The 25,254-nt window shown below is 35.4% G+C and overlaps 1 protein-coding gene across 1 annotated transcript; it reads left to right on the top strand.

Annotated features, from left to right (window-relative positions):
• Positions 1–25,254, top strand: LOC144446600 (palmitoyltransferase ZDHHC16-like). Its single transcript, XM_078136401.1, has 9 exons — positions 1–472; positions 2,216–2,407; positions 3,558–3,678; positions 4,417–4,550; positions 5,955–5,975; positions 9,627–9,716; positions 15,502–15,732; positions 16,374–16,444; positions 24,199–25,254. The coding sequence occupies exons 1-9, from the start codon at positions 311–313 to the stop codon at positions 24,305–24,307; spliced, it is 1,131 nt and encodes a 376-aa protein (XP_077992527.1). The 5' UTR covers positions 1–310; the 3' UTR covers positions 24,308–25,254.

The raw sequence follows: 25,254 nt of genomic DNA, 5'->3' as shown, positions 1-25,254 counted from the left end.
TCGTCTGAAACCTGTACCGAAATCTCTGTTTACACGTGATTGTATTCGCCCAGTTCATTATTTGCGATAGCTGTTTCCTAAACCAACAAAGGGAAAGTGTTAAGTACAGTACTAAAGTTGTTTTGAAGAATTTGAATATAGAGTATCGCCGTTAAACATGGAAAATTGTCCTCTCATGCCAGGAAGTGATTTCCGTCCATAAATCGGACAACAATGGAGGTGACATTGATAGTAAAGCTTCAGTGTACCGTTATTTGTTGATAGCTATTCGACATCGAACAGTTTTAGCAATTTTTCTTCGTAAAAGAATATGCCTCGTCTATGCACAAAGATGCGTCAACGCGTGGACGTCGTGTGTTTAACAGCACAGTCGTTATACTCCAATGCATTTTCGTCCAGTAGTTTGTGTCTTGATACTGCAATGCAGCCCGTTATTCTTATTGTTGACAGTGTTGTCAGACGCCTTGGACCTGTGAGTACTACATGTCTGTTATTTTTTTTGCACTACGTAACTCTTGCAACATTTTAGAGTGTGTGTGTTGACTGTACAATAGATGATAATTTTCTCATACTGGGGAGTATTGTTATGTTGTGTTTAAAGCAATCTTTACATTAGGTGTTGAGACCCAAACGAACTTGTTGGGATCTGACAAAAATAGTAATATAAATTAATACGATTGTCTGATTCCTCAAGTTTACATTGATCTACACTTGCCTTAAATTGCTTTGATGACCAGCAACATTTCACATAATATTTGCATTGAAAGCACAGGGAAAAAACTACACCCCCCCCCACACACACACATACCCCATTCAGAATCGATTCTAATCTAACCAAATTGTATGAATGAGCTTGTCATGAGACACTGCAGTCAGTCCAACTACAATGGACTTGATATTGATAAAGTAACCATATGGATGATGACTGGATATTTATTTTGGATTTCATAAAACAATCTCATTATGCCTTCCTACTTGAAAAATCAATATGGAACAACATATGCCAAGTCCTTGTTTGTAACTCAATAAATTGCAAAAGATTAATAAGTGTGTAAGATCTTTGTTATTGTACGTACAATAACAAATATTTTTTTCCACATCTTATAACTTTTTGCAATCAGTTACAAACACAGACTTAGTCAATGTTGTTTCACATTGATTATTCAAGTAGGAAGCCGTAATAAACTTGTGTGATACATTAGAAATCCATAAATAAATATTTGCTTATCCAGATGGCCACTTTAAAGTTGCGTTTGATAAAAAAGTCTTTTAGTCTATGTTAAAGGTTTTAGCCTTACCAGAAATTGTATTTTAAACATAATGTGAATCAATCACAGTTGGATAAAAAATACTGGTATTGAAATCTGTTTCAATGACAACAGTTGTCATGTTGTATCAGCCTTAATATCTTCTCATCACCATTTCATGTGTGGTAAAGATACTACTAGTTACGTATTAGTCTTAAAAAAGTCACTTACATGTATCATCGGTATAGAGTAAACTCATAATTGAAATGATACATTTGTAAAATTGACTGGCCTTGAATGCTACATTTTTATGGCAGACTTAAAGTAAATTGTTTCTCATTAATACAGATAATTGAGGATAGTTGGAGTCATAGCACAAGGTTTGCATTCAGGTTGACAACAGATGGATGGTTGCCAAGAGGTTTTTATACATACTACATGTATAAAGTGATAACAAGAGAAGGTTCACACCTTGCCATCATAGATTGCTGTTTCCTAGCAACCCTGATATATAACAGAAACAAAATGTACATATTTGCATAATAATGCAATAATATCATAATATTAATAATTTTGTTCCAAATTATCAATAACACAAAGTGTTATTCTCTGTACAGAGAACAGTGGGCTGTCTATTTGTATGAGTGCAAAATACTCGAGAGATCTTGAAGTATTGGAAACAAATCTGAATATTATTTGTAGTATGTGCCACCTTGGAGGTAGGAACACACCTCCATGGTGCCACAGTCTACAGCTAGCAAACTAGTCACATTCAAGTAAATACATGTAAATGTTGAACCCAAAGACTATGTTGGAATACACATACACCAAACACAAATAGCAGGTGAATAAAGTAAGCCCAGCCCAAAAGATGTAATTCAAAGCACTTAATTCTTCCAACAATGAGTCTTTTATCAGTACCAGAATACCCACGCTAACCATGGATGTTTATCTTTGTATTTTCACAGGTCTTTGTTGTCCTAGTGGTGTGTCTTACTACTACAGTAGTCATGATATTCTATGTCTATATTCTACCCTATGTATTTACATGTGGTGTACACTGGGTTTTGTTTCATCTAATATTTGGACATTATTTGTTAATGAATATAATTTTTCATTACTACAAGGGGGTGACAACATTACCTGGAAAGCCTCCAGAGGTAAGGATATGTTGACCACTGTCTTGTTATTATATATATTGTTGTATTTTTTCTCTCTCAACATGTCATTATTAGAGTGTCACTGAGACTTGGGTGGGGGAGGGGTGGGGTGGGTGGGGGAGGATTGGGGAAGTTTGGGTGGGATGTGTTTGCGGGTCACCCAAGGTGATTCGTGATTGGTGATAGTGGGGCCACCCTTTGGATTGTCCAAGCTAAAAGAAATTTGCATAACAATACATGTTTTTTCTGGCCAACATTTCTTGACTGAATGTTGGTAGACTGTTGATAGAACTGTTTTGTGATATATTTTTTACAACAGTTTTATGAATTCCTTATATTTTCCTGTAGGCAATTGGCCACTGTCAACTGTAACTATATGTTATTCTTGACCTGACAAATTTCACTGCATTGCTGCCAATTCTTTAACAAGAAAATAATGCTGTTAACGATTCTGACTGTGCAGTGAAAATTAAGGCCAAAAACTTAATTACTATGACATCAGCTGTGTTTTGTACAACTACCAACAGTTGTGTTTAGAACTTTGGTTTCTATGGGCAGGAAAGTAGAAAACTGACTGTACAATAGACACATGTGTTTGTAACTGGTAAGCTAGGGAGTTGGTTTTAGATTTAAAATGATATTATGGTTAGACCCCCTAACACAGTACCATACATCTGATTTGTATCAATGGTGGACCACCATATATGACCACAATTCCACCCATGCCTGATTCTACATCAAAATATGAAATAAGTATTGGAAGTGAGAATTTGTGAAAACATGTTTAGAGTAAACGCCTCTTTGTAATATTAATATAGCTTTGTCAGAACTTAATATGAACAAACCAAATGATTCTTGTAATGCAGAACATACCATGTGCAACCAACCACCAGGCATGCTCGATGTGCAACCACTAGGCATGCCCGCAGGCATATGTTATAAATGGTTTCAAGTTTGATCATTTTGATGAAATGGTTTGGTGGATCAGTGCTAGACCTTAGAGCACTCGCAAGCCTTACATCTGTCAAAATAAATCAAACAGAGAACATTATATACACTACACTCCATGGAAAGTGCTAAACAGGATGTTGTCTATGCAGGATACACACTGAACATATTTGATATTTGTTGAAATGTTTCTGTCTTGCAGGGTAATCTAAAAAGTATAGGCATTACATCTGTGTGCAGAAAGTGTCTATCACCAAAACCACCTCGAACCCATCATTGTAGTGTATGTAATAGATGTGTACTCAAGATGGACCACCATTGTCGTATCCTTTGTATAAGGGATATATACTGTATAGTAGATGGTGAATAATACCAGGGGGTATATGTATATTGTACTGCAGTGAGTGAACAAATCCAGGGGGTATTATTCATGTAGACTGTACTGTAAGTGGTGAACAATACCAGGGGATATGTTGTCGCATCAGTGCAGTAAGGTTGTATAGCATAGCAGATATGACCTTACTGCACTGATGCGACGATATGTATATTGTATTGCAGTGAGTGAAAATACCAGGGGTATTTATATGTGTACACTGTACTATAAGTGTTGAGCAATACCAGGGGATATATGTATATTGTATTGCAGTGAGTGAATAATAGCAGGGGTATTAAACATTACATATACACTGTACTATAAGTAGTGAACAATACCAGGGGAACACATATACAAAGATAAAAAGTTTCCCCCCTGTTTATTACAAGGTGTCAATGTTATTATCATACACATGTGACTGACCAAAACTATCACAATGTGAACATGAAATCAAAACGCTATAGTCACACTGAATACCTTTGCTGACCTGATGGTGCTCTGTGAGGAGGGTGAAAATAAGTCAATGTTTTAAAAACCTTTAGAGTTGAGAATCTTGTTATAACCCATCCACTTTAATTTGTTTCTTCAAATCCTATATCATTCTTGGATGAAGAATGAATAAACAAAGATTATCACTCTAGAAGTGTTAGTTTGTAATGACATCTTTTCCTTGACCAAGGTAATACAGCATGGCTTAATAACTGTGTTGGTCATTATAATCACAGGTATTTCCTACAGTTTTGTATATTTATGTGGATTGGTACAGTCTATGTTAGTATCTCAGCATGGCCACTATTTTATCAAGAATTCTTTGATACTCCTGTAAGTATAAATGAAGTTGTTCAATCTTATTCTATATTTTTACACCACTAAATATGACAATGTAACAATAGATTCACCACTTAATTTCTATTTTTCAATAAGTTGTAAGAAGAGCTTCTGTTAGCAGAGTCTTTGTTAAGGTTTAAGATCTCTAGTAAGGGGATGGGGGGTGGGGATGGGGGTCCTGGTAAAATGTTTTGGAAAGATTTCATTCATACTACTTTTGTGGAAAACCCTGGTAAAATACCATTGGAACTCGGTGAAATTTACATATCCTACTTACCACCCCTAATAAAAACATTGGTTGTATAATGCAAACTATAAACCCAAGTTTGCATGTATAAAAACTAGACTATAAGATTCCATATTTTCAGTGCTCATCTTCACCTCCTGGCTTCACTTTGTCACTGCTGGGGAAGTGTTGCCAAGATGGTATTCAGGGCTCAAAAGAAATGGTAGTCCTAGGTCCACAGACCACCCATTCTTGCCATGGGGCTACCACAATTTGAAGCTGGTAGGCCAATTGTGTGATAATTTAGAAAACAGAAGCCCTAGAGACATAAAGGCATTTCAATAACAGAGATCTAGATATTTCCATGCTTATGGAGTACTCTCTTTTCAGTTCAGGAAAATAGACTACTGCATTGTCACCTTCCTTGCACTACCAATTTCAGAAACTAGTAACCCAATGTGACTACCAAAGAAAAAAAAATTGATTTTGAGCCCTGTATTGCATAGTAACACATGTTATTGGTTGTACCTGTTGCTAATAATTCATGATTATTCATATAGTGCTTCTCTTTAGTTATTATATCACAGGGCTCGATATTTTAATTAAGTTAACTAAAACAATGCAAGTGAATGTATATAACTTGTAATGGCTTGGTAATTATTACATTCTCGGTTTACTAAGATAGACACAAACTAAAACTGTTGTCACAATATAGTGATGCAACAGTGATAATGTATTAAATGGCCATTGGTTTATAGTCTCAGTAGGGCAGCTGTTTGAAAGTTATTTCCATAAACTTGCAGCGTACTGTTTTTGCACATCCAGTGTTTGCACTATCTTGATCATAGAGTGATTAAATCATAGACCCTATGTGGAGTGTCTATGGTGTAATCTACCACATTGAACAACAATAGTTTTAGTTTGCTTATGTGTATTCATAAACTGTACATAAGTAGGGTGTATGGTGTAGTATAGTAAACTGGAGCCTTGATTACCAGAGTCATATCAATGGAGAATTCTGACTTTATGTATTTGGCAAAATGAATACTTCACCATACATTTGTGTGTAGATTCAGAATATAATATTTGCTTACTGTATTTTTTTAAAAACAAAGCAGCAACTAATTTTATACACATTAAGTAAAACTCTATTCTTTTTTTTCCTGTTTTAGGGATTGGAGTACCAACCTAAGGTGAGTTAAGTTTTTAAGTCAATTTTTGCAGCCTTAAAAACCTGCCATGTAAATACCTGTAAGTCTGTGGTAGATTTGGTAGTTGGTTAAAGTCAGTGTAACTGATTGGACAGGTGTTTTTCAGTCCAAAACCCCACCTAGTACATGTTCCTATACCATAATTGTCTCTGTGAGTGTACAAATGTAAGCTTGTGGTAATTCAGTTACTGATGTGGAACTGTTTTCTCAGCCTGTCTATCAGTCCCAAGTCCCAAGTACCTCAATGCTTGTATCTGTAATTAACTTGTGATAATGCTGTAACTAAAGTGTAACTGATATGTTGGCCTGTCTGTCAGCCCCAAGCCCCATGTACACCCCATGCCTGTATGTAAAGTTGTGGTTATTTCTAAAGTGTAGCCAATTTGCCAGCCTGTCCATCAACCCCAAGTCCCCACCTTTACCCCATGCCTGTATCTGTAAACTTCTGGTAATTCAGTTTTTAAAATATAACCAATTTGTCAGCCTGTCTGCCAACCTCAAGTCTGACCTGCCTTGTGCTAGTATACATGTGTGATTGTTGCAATTTCGACTATGATTAACCCTTCAATGACTTGGTTTCTGTAACTCTATATAATTAACATACATCCTATGTAGGGTGTTAGGCTTCAAAGAGCTAAGTTGATATTTTAACCTTTCATTAAGTCCATAGTCTTACCTACTCAGTGCTTATATGTAACTTTATGGTAATCTAGTTACTGGTTATAAATTTATTGTCAGTAATAGACTTTCCTTATTCAATAAAGTAAGTTGTGAGATATATTTTCAGTGATATTGTAGCGACTTGGGACTGTTTGTTTATGTATCAACTGATGACAAAGTTGGAGGTTGATATCATGGACAATACTGAGGTAGTCATGCGATGTGACCCAAGCATAGAGTTGCTTTCTAAAATGTCAACCTCTGAAATCTTTGTCCAAACCAGTATGAGGTGTGTATGTACTAATAGCAATATCTAAATTTGAAAGAAACTTATCATTCTTCTAAAATTCAAAGTACTGTTGTTACCACTGGATCAAATCAAATAACAACTAAAACGAGAGAAATTATAGGAAAGTTACCATGGCCATTCTCATTACAAAATAAAGTCATGGCTACATTATGTCATTTGATCCAAGCACTACACTTTAAACTCATATAACATTAACATTAACAATATGAAAGTTTTCTTCTCAAATATGTTGTCTTACACTACAGTATATCATATATCATAGACAACACCTCAGTAGTAATACAATATCAGACATATAATGTACCATTTACTGAGTATCAGAAATGTAGTGCTTGTTTGTAGCAACATAGACTGTGGACTGAAACTCCACGGTCTATGGTTGCAGGTAATTTGAGTAAGTTGGATTTTTTACATGGAATATAGAAAAATGTGACTATTGATAGATGTATTCACACGCATGAATGCAAAGACAGTTAGTGTGTTCTTCAAGCCTCTTAGTTCAAGTGGTATTTACACTGTGCAAGGGGTCCTATGTATCTTTAGATAGTCAAACACTTTGTCTTTTGTGTATCCAGTATGGAATATGGTATGACAACCACTGGAATAAGACTATGTGTACATGTAGACCAGGGATTTCCATAGTATGATTTCAGTTAGCTGATTTCTTTTTTGTACTTTCTGCAACAGCTTTTGTATTGACCTACTTGAAACACTGCAGAGACTAATTACATGTACAGTGTACACACATGCACACACCCATACTCACCTACTCAACTATAACCAGCCATAGACACACAGCACAACACCCCACATCGTCACATTGCACCCTCACAGACAGATACATACATACATACATACATACATACATACATACATACATACATACATACAAACATACATACATACATACATACATACATACATACAAACATACATACATGCCCACAGACAACTCCACCCACACCCTAATACTGCACACACCCCTCAGTTGTCTAATTGAATGTGGAGGTGAACACAATTCAACCTCAGCCCAATTTAGTATTAGTAATTGGCAGTTAGGTTGATTTCTATTCATATGAATGGAGTAATGGAAACGTCTTTGACCTTTGACTGGGTCAAATTGTCATTAATTTTGTGATGTCAAGACAGTACATCTGTGGGAAGTATTTCTCTAAGCTTGGCTTTCTATTTAGCACTAACACAAGTCTGTGGTGACACTTGGTGAGTGACAACATCACACACATGCACATACACACGCACACACACACACACACACACACACACACTGGAATGTGTATGAAAATGTATCGCTTGACATAATGAAACAAGGTAGGAAGTAGTGTTCACTGCAATAATTAAACTGTAAGCTGTATACCTGTAATATTAGCAATTAGATGTGTAATCTTGTAATTATATTCCCCTTTAGAAGTGAATGCATGTCAAATTGCAGTGTGATGCTGGTTTTATCCTGTTTTGACTCCCACAGTGTGTCTTTCCTCTCTAAAACACACCACTGCATTATCTGCCTCTTAAGACAGTTGCATGATGTTCACATCAGTGAAAACACAATCACACTAGACCCTTGATAAATGTGTTTGTACGAAAAAGGAAATGTGTACCATAAAAGGGAAAAAAACAGCTTTTCTGGTTTTCTCCATGGCTTCATGTAGTTTGTGAATAATGGTTATTATTATGTTTTGTTTTTTCTACATAATGTTAAAGCCCTTTTAATTTTTGCACCTGATATCAACTTTGCAAGCCTGGATTGTTTCAATGATGTAGAGCTAAGCACTGAAAAGAGTAACTATGGTAATGCTAAAAAACCTTAGTATCACCCTCTAATGCAGTTACACAAAAACAAATGTATCAAAAATTGAAACAAGAAATAAAATCACTGTCTCGTACTTAGTGCTGAAAGATGGTCTTCATGACTGTTCAACCCTCCACAGTTATCAGATGTTTACTATAATGCTATTCAGCGAGGATGCAGAATTTCTTAAGTTTACCCGCACTGTGACATCTGTTATTTGTGTAGTTATCAAGTTCTGTCCCTGATGAAGATAACAGATGTCTGCAATTGTTACTGGGTTTTAGAGGTTCCATTAAAACAGAACAAGTTCGGAATGGATAATATGACATCAGAAAACTACAACGTGACAGCATATCGCCTGTTCTTCCATACATTGATAATTTTGTCCATTAGATTGGGGTTCGATCAAAGTCTCAAACATTGTATGGAACATGGAGGAGATAATATGGATGGTACTTGGTATGTTCACTCTAATCAGTCAGTTGATTCTAATGTCACAAAGTGAGGCGGGTATGTAGTGTGACTGAGTGTGTGATGAAATCTAAATCTTCCAAACATGGATCTACAGATCAGTATCACCGTTTCTTTCATACCGGTTGAATCAACAACATCTTCAAAAATAAAGTTGTAAATTGCAGTCATTTTTGTGTAAAATTATTACAAGAATAACAATACAAACATTTTAGCACTGTCTTAAGAGGTGATAATGCAAGGCCTGTCGTCTTCTCCCTCTCCTCCTCTCTAACCAAGTGGTGATGGTGGTGGTAGTAATAGTATAAGGGTGGCTAAGTTCACTTTTTTCCTCTAACCTGTCCTGGCATCTTGATTTCTCTCTCACTGTGACTTGCTACAGGCTTTGGCATTTTGGCAGACTTTTCAGCACCCAGGAGGTTTTCTGCATGGAATCTGGTCTTTGAATCCTGTGTCCAAACATCAACATGAGGTATCCCCCTTTTTACATTTTCCAGCTAAGTAAAAATGCTGACAAAGATACCCAGATGCATTGTATGCATCATAAGTTTTTTTTGCCAGCTGGTCACTCACATATGTGACTTGGCGAACATTTAGTTTTTTTCAAGAAAACAATTGAAACCATTTTTCATCATCTTGGTGACATGGTTGCCATACTTCAGTGTGATCATGTACTGTGCATGTTTCTCGTAATGTTCATTTTGTTCACATTTCAAGCATCTATATATAACTTTGTCCCCATGGAAGTCATGACAGCGTAGCAACTATTGATTCAGAAGTAATATGTACTGTAGTTGTTAGTTCCCCCCCCCCCCCCCCCCCCGAGGGGCTATTACAATGGGTTCTGTCCATCCGTCTGTGCATCCGTCTGTCCATGTGTCTGTCTGTCCATTATGTTATTTCTCTGACATGCAAAATCTGATTTCAATCAAACCTGGTACAAAGGTGACATACATTATAAGACAGATGCATGTCAATTTGTTTTGCAAGATATGCAAATTTGGCATAATGACAAACATATTTGCAGTGACAAATCTGTATGTTACTGCATATTGGTGGTTGATATCCCAGAATAATAATGGTATCATCCACCATTAGAAGAAGTTGTGTTTCCTATCTGGAGTGTGTGGCTCACTCACTGGGGAGCCATCAAAATTCATTCCCTCATGTAATCTTTTGCTCTTCATTCATAAAGGAAATTAGATAGCCGATAACATTGAAGATAAGCTTATGCCTCAGACAATGCACTCATGTATACTAACATGGGATCATTGGAACTATATTTTTGATCCGTCCTTGGTTTTCAAAGAAAATATACTGAATATCAGCTGGTAATGGTTAAAATCAACCATTTATTCCTGAATGTGTATTACCAACTTTTCACAGTGCAACACTATTCAAAATGAGGCAGTGATATAGGGCCATGTAGTTGAACTTTGACCTTGGCCTGCTTGTGTCTGTTAACATTGTATAAGGATAATTTGCACTCAAGTTCAAAACCCAAATTTCTCACCGCCATAGTTCACTTTCCATCAGCACATTACGGATTGTTCCAAAAATTTGGTAAGCTATCACATATGCCATATACTTAAGACTCTTTGATGCACTATTATAGCTGTTGTATCTGAGGGGGACTGTGTTTTTTATGAAAACTTATTTCTATTTAAATATATATCTATTGCCTAGGAAGTATTTGTGTGCTAAATCTCCAGAATTTACACTGATACATGAAAAGTTAATTATTAGGTAGCAGGATATTATGAGGTCGTTGCCAGAATTTTGTTTCGTAAGTAAATTATCCAAACTGGTGTGAAATTTCCATTTTATCGTGCATAAAAGCTTCATAGATGCTTTTGTTAAAACTTGGTGTTTGTCTCTGTTTACCTCAAACCCATTGTAGCGATGTTCCCCCTGCCATAATAATGTATGCTTATTATTGCTTCCATTTTCTTGTCGTCAGATAAATTCCTCATCTCTTCCTATGGTGTTGTATAGCTTACTGCTTTCTGTCCTGTATTGTTTGTTTTATTCTTACTACAAATGCTATTAATATCGATCACAGAACTCTACAGACTCTGGGTACCTATCATTACAGTGAGATTGCTATATGTACCGGGATACTAGAAACTTGAACATTTTCCAGCTATTTTCACTTATTTCATGAAGGAAAGAAAAAAATGGGAAAATATGTAGGCAATAATATGACAGAACTTCAAGACACGTGAGTGCAAGTGTGGTGTACTCGGGGTATTTGCATGAGTACTTGCCGTGTTCTCTGTGCCCATACTTTCATGAGCTTAGTGAATGCAAGTACCCCTGATATGAGTACTCACACTGAAATTTGCATGGCATGGGGTTCTGTTATTATTACATATGTTTATCTGAAATGGCAGATTTCCATAAATATCACAAAAATCATACAGCGTGATCATGCAGGTATGCAATAATGTTTTCGGTATTACACACTACAGTGAAAATACCACTAGTATGTGTGCACACCAAGGCAAGTAATCTATAGTACAGTAACAATACATCTTTTGTATGACATTATAGTTCATTGCAATGCAGACTCACTAATGCACACTTTAGGCACTCTCCAGGAACCAGTTCAGATAAAAAAATTTACAGAATTTTGTAGTAAGGTAAATATGAAAGTTTACAGGGGTATAAAAAAAACAGTAAATCGGTAGATTTATTACAGCTTTGTCTACAAAAGATGAATTTTGCAAAATGCCATATTCTGGTTTTAAGAAAGACAAAAGATTTTATAGTTTGTCCACTAGGAGTGCTGTTTGGAAGGAACTTTGACACCAGAAGTGAAGGCCATGACAGTCGAGCACTGTTAGCCTCCTTTGAAAAGAAAAATATACATTCCATGGTGAAAGTTTGTGCATTTTCAACCAGTCCAAATTTTTTTTTTACTAATTTTGTTTCAGATGAAGTAGGTATCAGGAACACATTTTAGTGACTGTCTCATACATTGTTGTGTGATTTATTAAACAGGATGTTTCCTAATCTGGGGTGCCTTCTTTGTGATACTTTTTGAAAATGTCTACAAGACTGGGAATCAGAATATGGCATATTTGAATTTTGGTATCTGAGAACTCTATATATATCTGTCATCACTGATCACATGACGGGATGATTTTGCAAAAACCACAGCTGTGGAATACTTTCATATATCTCCATCACTAACACATTTGTTGGAGGCAATGATATTTATAAAATTGTAAGCAACTATAGTACCATGTAGTATTGTAGACTACATGATGTGGTGGTGGTGGTACTCCTGTCAATCATCAGCTTAAAAAATGAGTGACTAATGTAGTGTATACAATGATGAATTTTCAATCTATTTGTACTATTAGTGAATGTATATATTTTGGTTCTAAACTTATCTCAGCTTAGGACAGTAACTTTGGAACGGTAAATTGGAAACGAATGCGACGTTTCGATCCAGCTACTATGGACCTTGATTATGCAATGATTTAATTATTCAGCATTAATGTTTCTCTCTGAACAATATATTCTCCGTTACTTCAGCTTACTTACCTGATAAACATTTGCATCGATATAAATCAGTTTGTCAAAATGGAATCACTTTTATTGGTTAATTCTGAAGAACTACATTCTAAATCCCCCCCCCCCCCCCTTCAAAGAGTTTATAGGACACAGGCCTTTATTCTATCTTATCAGCTAAAGTACAGTAATCTATCAACTTACAAAATTTTCGAATCATATGCAAATTAGCCGATCTGCTGTCAGAAAATCTTGTTGAAAACATGGAGTCTTTTAGTCATTTACTGTAACAGCAGTTTTATTCAATTACTTGGAGGAGCTAATTGAAGAACTGATGTATCATTTGAGTGACAAACATTAGCTTAAGGATTTGAACTCTTTACTTAAGGATTTGAACTCTTCACTCACTTCATCTTTGTGCTTAAATGCTAGCACTCATTTTGATATCTATGACGATAAACTGAAGGCTTTACGGACACTTATAAACATTCATGCAATTTCAGTGCATTGAATTTTCCATTCGCAAATATTCTGATGCAGTTATTTCAAGGAGAAAATGAACACCTTTCATACATTATCACGATCTACTTAAAACTGCTGAACCAGAGTTTGACCTTGTCACGTTTCATTTCTTTTCACTATTAAAGTGTGCTCATATTTCAGCCTTTCACAAGAAATTGATCGTTTAATGGGCACAAGCTGAGTTTACACTTTTTAGTGTGCAATTTTTTGCTGCATTTTCAAAAGGTCACACCTTGCAATTGACATATCAAACCTGACAAATTACATCATTGTTTAATATATAAATTATAAACAATACAATGATGTAATATTTTACATGTATAACAAATATCAAGTCTTTAAACTCTTAACTTAGAATATATGTATATATGTTAGAGATTTGTATTTTCCATCATACGTGTATATGTGTATGGGTATATTCAGATTCGAGGTCAAAGCCAACTGTGTGTGTAATATACCTTCATGTACCTGAGTACCAATGCGTAGTACCTGAAAAGAGATTGTACCATCCAGGTGACTGATAGAAATCGTGTGTTCACTTTCAGTCACCTCTGGGTGAATTCCAAAATGTTAAATTGACTGAAATTGGGCTAATGAAGATATTTCTGCATTTCTGCATAACACAATGCGATTAGTATTTGACCTAAGAGGTGCAGTCAGCATTAGTAATATCTGTGTATCCAGTGATATTATGAATTTTTCATCGCTCCACCGAAAGTTGCTGTATACATTTAACAGACGTATTGTTGAGAGCCACAATACTTTAATTCGAATCTGCATAGACTCTGATACATACTTTCGTTCAATCTTTTGGAGAAAGTATAGGATTGTCATGTATAGTACAAGATACTTGCTAGTTTAATATTATTTTATCTGTCTCTTTCTTTGTGTCTATGTTTTTTATATTTTGATGGGACATCTTGGTGGCCTGAATTAAAGAAATAATAATAATTAAGGGTGAAATAATGTTTGAATATTTGAGAAAAAAATGAGAAATAAGATGGCTTTCATGAGTTCACAAACAAAGAAGAGTTTGGACTAAAATGTTTCATAAGTCAACTGGGCAATGCAATCACATCTCATTTTATGTAGTTGGAAGTTGTGAACCTTTTTACCATGATACAATGTTATGTGATTTGATCCCTTAGTAAAGAAACTCAAAAATGATGAGTTGTCATCATTTTTCCCAGGGTGCAATGTGATCATCTGATTTGACCCCTTAGCATGCTTAGTAAGAAAGCAAAAAATGAGTTGTCATCATTTTACCCAGGATGCAACATGATTAGAGGAAGCAAAATTTTCTAGCCAAATGCAATAAATAGCTTTAGCAGATTGGAAGGGATTTGTTTGTCATTTAACTTTCAGATAGGCAGTATTTTCTTCCAGCAATATTTCCCTTTATCGTTATCCATCATGCTCCATTTCTGTGGCATTAACTAGCATTTCTTTCCACGTAGCAATGCAAATATGTGTCCTGTCATGGCGCCTTAAAAGCTGTAATATCCACGTGTTCAATATAAACTATTCCACCCATCCTGTATTCAGTGTGTAAAACAAACTACTATCCATCCTTGGTGTCTGGTCATTTGTGATGTTCATTTGCAGTAAACTTTGATAGCCTGTGTAGCCTCGTTACAGCAATTCAATTGGGAAACATAAAAAAATATATATTGAAATAACCAATTTCACTGGAACCATGAGTAGGTGGAATGGTGTTGTTTGCCAGAATTGTAATTTACAGGCTACAATGTATTATATTGAAGTTATCTGATCATGATACATGTACTTCATATTGGACATAACTCTTCAATTTTCTATGTTTTCAATTTCATCAACAAACCACATGTCTATGCATATAATTAAAGAACTTACTGTATTCATATCCATAGGGTAACATTTTCATTCTATGTCTAATTTTTCTGAGTTTAGTAATTGATATGGAAATCAAGTCAGCAAAGTTCTCTTAATGTGTCACATCATCAAATGTGTTTCTAACTGTATAATAGAGCCTTTAGACGGTGTCATATTGTTAGCTATGAATACCGTACTACTGTTCTCAGTACTTTACTGGACTTCATAATCATCACAGATAACTTTCCCTGAAGCTCAATATACTGTCAGTATTATTTATGAAATACCTCTGTGAGTCAGACAACATTGATGTGTTGTCCCCCCCATCACAGTTTTGTTAAATTCTTGTTTATTCAATTCCCTAGGAACATTCCAATATTAATGAAGAGGCCGGAGCAGAAGTGATAAGATATGTGACTTTATTCGATAAGACTTTCCACAGTTGTATCCTGCTGGAGTTCTTCTTATGTTCTGGCGTTGTGGTTGCATTGGGTGCACTCACTATGTGGCATGTCAGATTAATAACTAGAGGAGAAACCAGTGTAGAAGCCCATATCAATAGAAGTGAAACAAAAAGACTAAAAAAATTAGGACTTGTAAGTTCATTATATTGTTCAAAACTTTTTAGTTTGTTAATACCATCTCTGTGAAAAATTAAGAAATAATTTATAGCTGTTTTTTGTACATATTTATTACATGATTTAAATGGAAAGATTAAAGCCACCTACATGTAATCCATGTCTTTATCTCTTCACACCATTTCATTCTCTGCTTTTACTGAGGTTCTGAAATTGTACAAGAGTAGCACGTACTGTAGTTTTAGTATCATGTCACGGCTTGAATAGTCCATCTTGTAGGAAATTTAGGCAATCTTTGATAGTTTCCATATACCAATTAATGTCCTTGTATTCATCTATATGTCATGTGCCATGCATAATAACCCCATTCAAACTTTGCACAAATATGAAACAAGACGTCATGAAAATGATGCTTTTCTGGGACCTTTCATTGATGTAGTTGTCAATCAATCATGCTCACTGTAAGAACATTATTTAGTAAAGATTGGTGCATAACATTACTGCATTTGTAGATATCAGCATTTGTGGCACTCATCGCAGTATAAAATGTGTTTTCACCACAGTCTCACTGGCCATGTATACAAATGTATAGGAAACAACCTGAATGTGACATGGCTTCATGATATCTTGAATATTCTTCTTCTGTTTCAACCCTGTAGATATATAAAAATCCATATGACTTTGGTCCGCTTGAAAACTGGAGAAGATTTCTAGGACTGGGGTATAATAGGTGGGTATACTTTATGCAAAGTAAAAATCAGCTCTGTGTTTGTAACCTCTGACCTCATGTTTTAACCTTTGACCCTCCAAATGTTCATGTGTGTAGTGTCTATGTTCAGTGAATTTGCTTGCAAGAAAACCATGCATTGAATGATTTTATCAGGTCAACATTAAATGAGTATATATTTCAAGATTGTAAAATGTGATAATGTAAGTATGATAGTAAAGATAAAGAATCTAATTGTAGATTAAGTTGAGAGATTATGCTTCATGAGATTAAGACAGTGAAATGGTAGATGTGAAGTAAGATATACTAATTTAGATAAGTCAAGTATATCCTTTGAGACCAAAGAAAAAAAGACCAAAATGATCTTCAGTAAATTGATGTTGAATTTAACAAATTAGACTCCAACCTTCGAAATAGCATGATTTAGGGAAATCCGTCATCCAAAACAAATGTCCAATCTAGGGTATATATGTTGCCATAACAACCATAAAGGTAGATGATTTAGTTTCATTTCGATAATAGAATTTTGTAATCACAGCATCGGATCTTTAATGTAAAAGGTAGTTTGTATTCATTTGGTCTTAGTATGATAACATCACCTCATCTTTCAACAGTTACACACACAACAACACAAAACACCGATTTATTTTCTAATATATCATTTCATCTTAATCTAGTTTTATAGTCATTCTGTCTTATTTTTGTCATCATTGTGACATCATAAATAAGTGAGTCCCCAAACAAGGCAATGTGCTTAAACTAAAATTGAAATATGATGTGTTCTTATGTAGTAATTATTGCTATTACTTTGTTCCAGAGACCTATTCTCAGTTAAAGTCAAGAAAAAAAGCAAGGGACATACCATGCAAATTTTTTGAAATTGAGGTCAAAATGTTATCAAAATTATGCCATTTTACAATCCAATATGGCCACCAAATACTTTGTTAAACTTCATATATAGGAAAATATGAGATTGTCCTTGAAAATAGGATGGCTGACTAAGGACTAGATGCAATCTTTCATATGGCAAAGTCCTGGGTGATTGAAGCTACTACGATTTCAAACAAATTGCATCCATGCATGCATGCATGCATGCATACATACATACATACATACATACATACATACATACATACATACATACATACACACATACACACATGCATACATACATGCATACATGCATGCATGCATGCATGCATGCAGGCAGGCAGGCAGGCAGGCAGACAGACTGACAGACAGAGACAGACAGACAGACAGACAGACAGACAGACATACATTCAGACATACTTTCCTGATCATCGTATCATTTGGGTTTTTCTTCTTCCAGGAAATTTTGGAGACATACATTATTTCCTTCATCTCATTTGCCTCTTGGTGATGGTCTCAAATGGCAGAAATCATATAAAAATTATCACATTACATACGATAAGTCATACATCGTCTCAAAGGAATAAGTCATCCATGCATGGTTAGCCAGCCTTTCCTGAAACTAGTTAGTATTTGTTTTTTCTGTTGTGCTTGTCAAACTTGTATGTAGCATTGTGTACATGTAGTCTTGTTTGTTTTACTGCCATACCTTTTTGTAGCTTAGCATGGTGTTGTTTGTTTTGCTTCCATAATTTTATGCAGCATAGCGTTGTTTATTTCACTGCCATAATTTTATACAGCAAAGCGATGTTTATTTCACTTCCATAATTTTATTTAGCATTATAGTATTGTTTATGTGTGTAATATTGTAACCTTATGTAGCACATGTATATAGTGTAGTTTGTTTCACTGCCATAATCTAATCTAATGTAATGCAGTCATAGCAACTATTTCTCATCTTAACATCCTATTAGCACTATTGGCACATACATATATGAAAGATACTGCTTCATTGGGTTTTGTCCATTTGCCTCAATACATTTATAATGTTCACACAGACACACATAGACAATGCGTGTACACACATACACATACTAGTATTTACATGCACACATACATGTATGTGCACATACACATGCACAGACATGCATACATACACATATACACACATACACAAATATGCACACCCATACACACCCACATACATGCACACACACACAGCCACCCACACACACACACAGCCACCCACACAGCCACACCCACTTCCATCCACACACACCTACACACCCCACACACCTTTCATATCTTGCTCAAAATTTTCCCCTGTGTGGATTTCTTTTGCACATATCACATAAAAAATGAAATGGGACATGGCTGCCATCTTTTTTCTTACATTCATTGCATATATAGAGACTCAAATCTAGTATTTAGGCTAACTTACAAGTTACAGTCACTGAGTAGCTTGGCGATTGAATAGATTCAATTGCAATGGCAAATTTAAAATCATGCCATTTGTTTACATAGTACATTATGTAGTAAGACCTCAGATCTCTGTTCTCTGAAGGTTGTCAAACAAATGCTGAGGGGGATGACAGTATCTCTGACTTTATCTCTGAGACAGGCATCCCCTTGACATTGCCTTTGGTGCTATGTGACCTTTGATCACTTTTATAACTTAGCAGAATGGCTCAAAGGTCTAGCAGCTAGACTATGTATACATGTAATACAGAAGTTTGTGTTGTGTTGGGATATACTTTACCCTTCAATCTGACTGTCAAATAAAATCTTGAAATTGGCTGTCCATATTTTACAAAGTACCATTCTAGTTGCTAGACCCTTGGGTAATTCTCCTAACTATAAAAGCAACCACAGGTCATATAGTGCCAATGGTGCTTTCAAGGGCTTGAGCCGCACACTGACTTACTGTAATCCAAGTAGCAACTACTGCCACCTAGTGGCAGATTGTGGATTTATTTTGTTTTTTGAAATTAGTTTATGCCACCAGAATTTCAAAGCCTGCGCTAACGTTATTAGATAGGTGATTTAAACCTGCACTAGCTGCAGCTTGGATATTTTTTCATCAAATAACCAAAGATATCTTCACTGAAAATTGGTCAATTATGTATAACAAGATCTTACAGCTGTTAATTAGTGGCCAATATTATTACAACCAATCATATTGTCTCATGTATATCACGTGATACACGATGCCATAGTATGATATGTACACTGAAAACTGAAAATGGCTTGGGTTCTTGTAGCCAAAATTTGATTTTGTCAGCGTATGGACAAGCTTGGAATGATATGAACAGAAGATAATTGCTTATATGTCTTGCCTGTCTGTGGAAGTAACGAATATGTTTTGTTAGAGCATGGACTGATGCTGTGTACTGTTAGATTACAAGTTTGTAGTTGTCAAGTTACACAACAGCCATGCATACAAGTAAGGTTACAACAAGCTGAAACCGGCCGATTCATGCGAGTTCATGCACAACCTGTAGTTATTGAAGTGTTGTTGATGACACTTTTCTTGATTTTACAAGGAACTAAACCTGGACTGAACTCTACAAAGCATGTACATGTACACCACAAATCTATTTGTACGACACTTTAGCACAGTGTACTCCAGGCCTGGGACTGTATTCACGGCACCTCATACTACTCAGTGCGGTGCTCATATTTTTGAAGTACTAAATTTACCAAATTCTTGTTTTGTACTCTTGAACTCCTTCAAATGTTTGTTATCCTAGTGGTTTTAATGAGACTAGTAACGTTACACAGTTCTTTAGAATCACCCGTTCACATAACACAGCAAGTTCAGTGCATCTAACTGTCCATGCTTGCTGTCCACGCTATGCCTGTTTACACACCCTTGATACAGTCAGAATATACCATTGCTTCAAGGGCATGACCCTATAAAATTGAAATTCACTCACAGTGGCATCTTCTAAAGTCATTTATTTATTTCAGTGACAAACCAACGTCACACATTGCATGCATCGGGTACATATTATGAAATGTGTTTTGAATAACTATGTTGTTTGATTGGGTGGATCGTCGTGATGTTATTGCTCATGAATATTTATTACTTTTACAAACTACTGAATGGTACAATGTAAAGCAGCCAGAGTTTCATATTTCGTTGCTTCTGCAGAAATATGTGCTATGGCTTGCAAGCATGGTATGAACTACATTCAGAATACCTTGATGACTGATATTTTCACAAGACTACTCAAATAGTTGAACCATTTGTAGTGAATTCGATACTACCGGTACATGATATGTCCTGTATGACTTACAAATGTACATATACATAATTAAATTATGTAAAATTATATGATCACAACTAAACCCAAAATAGTTCAATCAAATTTATTTGATACTATAACGATATAGCCTGTAGGCTTTATAAATATTTATACAGAACTAAAATGTAAAATTATATGGGCGCAACTGAACCGTACGTTAGGCAGATGTTGAGTTACTAAACCAAACATCTGCTACATTATGTAGCTATTTACTTGTTTTCAGTGTAAAAAGATTTCACAATATAATGACATACAACATTACATTCAGTTTTCACCCGAAATTCATATTTTATGAGGACTTGTATAGTGAATAAAACTTTATTCAGTACAGCCATATGTGAATGCTGAGCTTGTTTACTGTGCTGTCGAGATACATCATTAGCTGGTCGTACTTTCTGTCGTAACAATTGAATATTTACACTCAATAGCCTGGTCGGTGACAGCGTGCAGTCTCTTCAACTATGATAACTAGTGAGACTATCATTATTCGAATGAATCAGTATGTAAATATACACGCGGTACGCCATGTGATGTGTTAATTTACATGTTATTTATGTATGTTTTATGTAAATTTAACCCCATGGGTGCTGGATAACTATGATAATGACTTTTAGGGGTGTAAATACGTGAATCGTATGAAATTTTTCTCAACACAAGCAGAGTATACGAGGGCTGGGAGGTATGACCAGCTAACGATGTGTCTCAACAGCACACTAAACAGACTAGTGAACGCTTCATTGTAATCAACAATGTAAGAGTAAATATAACGTTACAAAAAATTTAAATTTTCGTGAAATGAGCCAACTGTAATGTGTTTTATTTTGTGTAGTCATCATTCCAGTCAAATTCGTCTGTTGTATATTTTCATGAATGTATTGCATCTCTTTTGAATCAAGAGACTCACTAAGTGTATTATGTACGCTACAGAAAGTGAATTTGAACTTGAATTTGACAATGAATTTGAATACGTACAGGCTGAGAATATGAAAAATAAAAAGTAAAAGGCTATGGAAAAAACAAGGATGAAGAAGAAAGTTATTTAAAAAACGTAATCATCAAATAGTTTTCAAATTTTTGTTCTTCTTAGAGTTGCATCATTGAGAAATTCTTTGTCAGGTCAAACTTAGATATTTCTTTACCGATTGACTCATTGTAGTGTTTTGAAATATTTCCTGACATGAAAATTGTTTTCTCTTGGTACAAAAGCTTCAGTTGTCCTTGTAGTATTTTGCAAGCCTGTATCATATTTTTGAATTTTTATGGAAGGTATAGGACTAGTGAATGAAATCTGACGAATAGCTGCATCCTGAGTTAATACAGTAATATCAATTACTCTTAGAACGTATCCTGCCCATGCAGTCCACAACCTTGCCCCTGTAGTCCCTAACTTGCCTATAAATGCACATTGCCCTGACCTACACTCCCTAGCTTGCTTACAAATTCAAATTTAATCCTCCGCCTGCCAAGCTGCATTATAGCCACTGTTCCTTGTTAGAATGGACTACTTCAATAAAAATCGATGAAAAGTCAAAAAATTAGATGGATTGAAAATTGAAATCCGTTTAAGCATTTAAAAAGAATTTGACATTTACGGATATAGTAGCTTAGAAGTGAACAAAAATTTGGTTGTACATCTGCCCTATAGTCAGTTTTAATAATATCACTCAAGTCCACAAAGTACTGTTTAATGTTATGTGTGTCTACAAAGCCAGACAGTGACAATTAATCCCAGGATAAAACCAAAAAGCACTCTCTTGCTAAATAGTTTTCCATGTTACCTGTGTGTCTAAAGAGTCAAACGACCACATTTAATCCGATAATATAGATGGAAAGCACTTTTCACTAAATACCATGATTTGTTATAAAGAATGCACAGGTACGCAATCAGACAGCCTGAATTAAGCCATGGGTTGAAACCTAAGGCAATCCTCTGCTAAACTCCCTTCCATGTTGTGTTTGTTTTATACAGTTAGACAGCATGAGAATTAGTCAAAAATAAATGAAAAGTTCTCAATCACGACTTACCGATTCTGTCTTATGCTTATATGTCTTACAAGTAAGACAGCTAGAAATAATCCAGGAGTTGAACTGGAAAAATCGTGTGTTATCTATCGATCTACTTTATATCAGCTCATAAAATGGTTTTTAGTTTTTCACTGTCTCTAGGCAGTATCATGTTATGATAAGCTCTAAAGGAATCACTTCTAACAGTAATACAAAGTAAAGTCTTGAGTGAATTGTCAGAGATGAAGTAGAAAGGAAATGTGTCAATCAACGTCAGTGATTGTTCACTTCGTTGGCTCAAATCATGAACAGATCGTTGATTCTTTGATGGCGGTGTTAATAGGCGAACAGTATAGGTTCATCACAGAGATTAGAACATTAACAGTAACATACTGTGAAGTTCAAGGTTTGCGTTGCCATTGAGGCACTGTCATGTAACTACATCTGGCAATGGCAATGACCTTGCATACATGTAGTGGTTACAGTTGACTGTGGTAATTGGCATGTTCAACAGCATGTGTCAATCAGGGCGAGAGCTGTTGTGGGCTACACTTCAATTACTGTGTATTGTATCTATCACAGCCTAATGGATGACCCTGTATGAAGCAATACTGATAATGGTTGAATTAGAGAAAACAGTCCCAACTGACATGGTGTGAATTACCATAACTTCCAAGCCATTGCACTTCAATGATAGCGCATGACGAGGCAAGGCAATGATGGGAGATGAAACAACTTTGAAAAAAATGTACCTAAATGCTAATATGTAAATACCCATAGCTTTTAAGCCATTACTAGTCAATATTATGACAAGGCAAGGAAGGGAGAGAGATGAAGTACTGTGAAAAAAATGTACCTAAATGCAAATTTGTGAATAATCATAGCTTTGAAGTGATTGCACTTCGATAATATGACAAGCAAAATGTTGATGAACTACTTTGGAAAATTAGCCTGAAATTGTAAAGGGTAGATTATTATAAAAACTCTGACCATTGCCCTCGTTACGAATAGTGCAAGACTTCAGTTCTAGATATCGTTGAGTGCGTAAAACTAGTCCCAAAATATAGGATTGTATGGATTAACATACATTCCAAGTCACTGCTGTTCAACGATAGCACACAGCTACACATGTCAATAATTGAGATGGACGACTTTGGTGAAATGATCCCCAGTGACGATGTGTAGATTACTATGCGTTTGAGGCAAATGGCTATCAACAATAGCACAGAAGTAGAAAAGGCAATACTGGAAATTGGTGAATTAGTAAAAACAGTCCCAAATGATGTAGACGAGATTGCTTGCTGTTCCTGCAAAACTCCACTTCATCAATAACGCAGGACTTGACGAGGCAAACCAATTGAAGTCTGAGATGAGAGTGTGATACAATGTGTGCGAGTACCAGTGATGGAATTTAAGAATGAGAGGTTATGCATTGTGTCAACAGAATTGGATCACAAATAATATATCAATCCCCACCCTCACCCACACCTGTATTTCACAAACTTGACAAAGTGTCCCTAGACACAAAGAATTACATAAAAAACTCAAAATGAATTCATTTTGTTTGTTTTACAGGACATTTTGGAGTCATATAGCCATGCCCTCAGGGCATCCTTCAGATGGCAATGGATACCAGTGGCAATTTAACTATAGTAAAACAAGCAATGGCAATTGCCATGTATGACATGAAACCTGAAGAAGGAGAAGAAAAAAGACAAGGGGGAGCTTTTATAGTGAACTTGAACATTTACTTCAAAATAAGCAGACAAATATGCAATGTTTTAGTCAGAGAGGATTCACACGTACAGGAATATACAATGTTTTGGTGAGAAAAATACAGATTTCTTCCATTGTGCTTGCTACATCACAGTTAGCCTCACTCAACTGTTACAACACACACTCTGTCTCTGAGTAATTGTAAAATGCGGAAAGAATATGTCTATTTCTGTGATGCAAGGTACAATTTTTAAATCAATTGCTAGTGCTAAATTTTATCAGAAAACATTTGTATCTAAGATTGTAAAATCTGGTTGAGTTGTTAGATATTAATTCTATCAACTGTGTGTGTATGTGTCGAACATAGAAATAAAACTAGTAACCGAAAAGATTTTCATACCTAACTTTGCACACTTAATAGTATCCATAGCATTGCATACATGGTCATTTGTAACAGTTTACTGAGATGGGTTGTAGTTTCATTCTCGAATGCATAAACAATGTAAAATATCTTTTTACTAACTTACAGAAATTATGAAATTGAAATGAGTATCTTCAAATTCTGCTTTTTATACCAAGTAATCCATGATATGAGCAAATGCATATGAAATTGAAATACTGTAGAATGTGCAGTGATAGGCTATGCACATAATATAGTTGCCATTTTGTGATTTAATTTAATAATTTATTCGTCTGGTGATTGTATATTTCTTGTCAAAAGTAATCGAATGTTGTGACTTAAGTTTTTTTAACACAGAAGTCGATTTTGTACACTTTGTTACCAAGATAACACAACTCATGTATGCTGTAGTGCCATTAGAAAATTTTCAAAGTCATTTTTTTTACTTTTAATAAAAAAAATGGTGTGCTATTCAGTGATCACCTCAACTTTAGTTTTCCCTGAAAACTTTTTTT

The sequence above is a fragment of the Glandiceps talaboti genome, chromosome 15, assembly GCF_964340395.1.
Source record: "Glandiceps talaboti chromosome 15, keGlaTala1.1, whole genome shotgun sequence".
Classification (NCBI taxonomy): Eukaryota; Metazoa; Hemichordata; class Enteropneusta; family Spengelidae; genus Glandiceps; species Glandiceps talaboti.
This window is presented reverse-complemented; position numbering and strand designations above follow the sequence as displayed.

Coding starts and splice junctions, on each gene's coding strand:
- LOC144446600 (XM_078136401.1), top strand. CDS start 311: ATGCCTCGTCTATGCACAAAGATGCGTCAACGCGTGGACGTCGTGTGT. Junction 5,976..9,626: donor GATTGGAGTACCAACCTAAG/GTGAGTTAAGTT, acceptor GACTTGCTACAG/GCTTTGGCATTTTGGCAGAC. Junction 9,717..15,501: donor TGTCCAAACATCAACATGAG/GTATCCCCCTTT, acceptor TCAATTCCCTAG/GAACATTCCAATATTAATGA.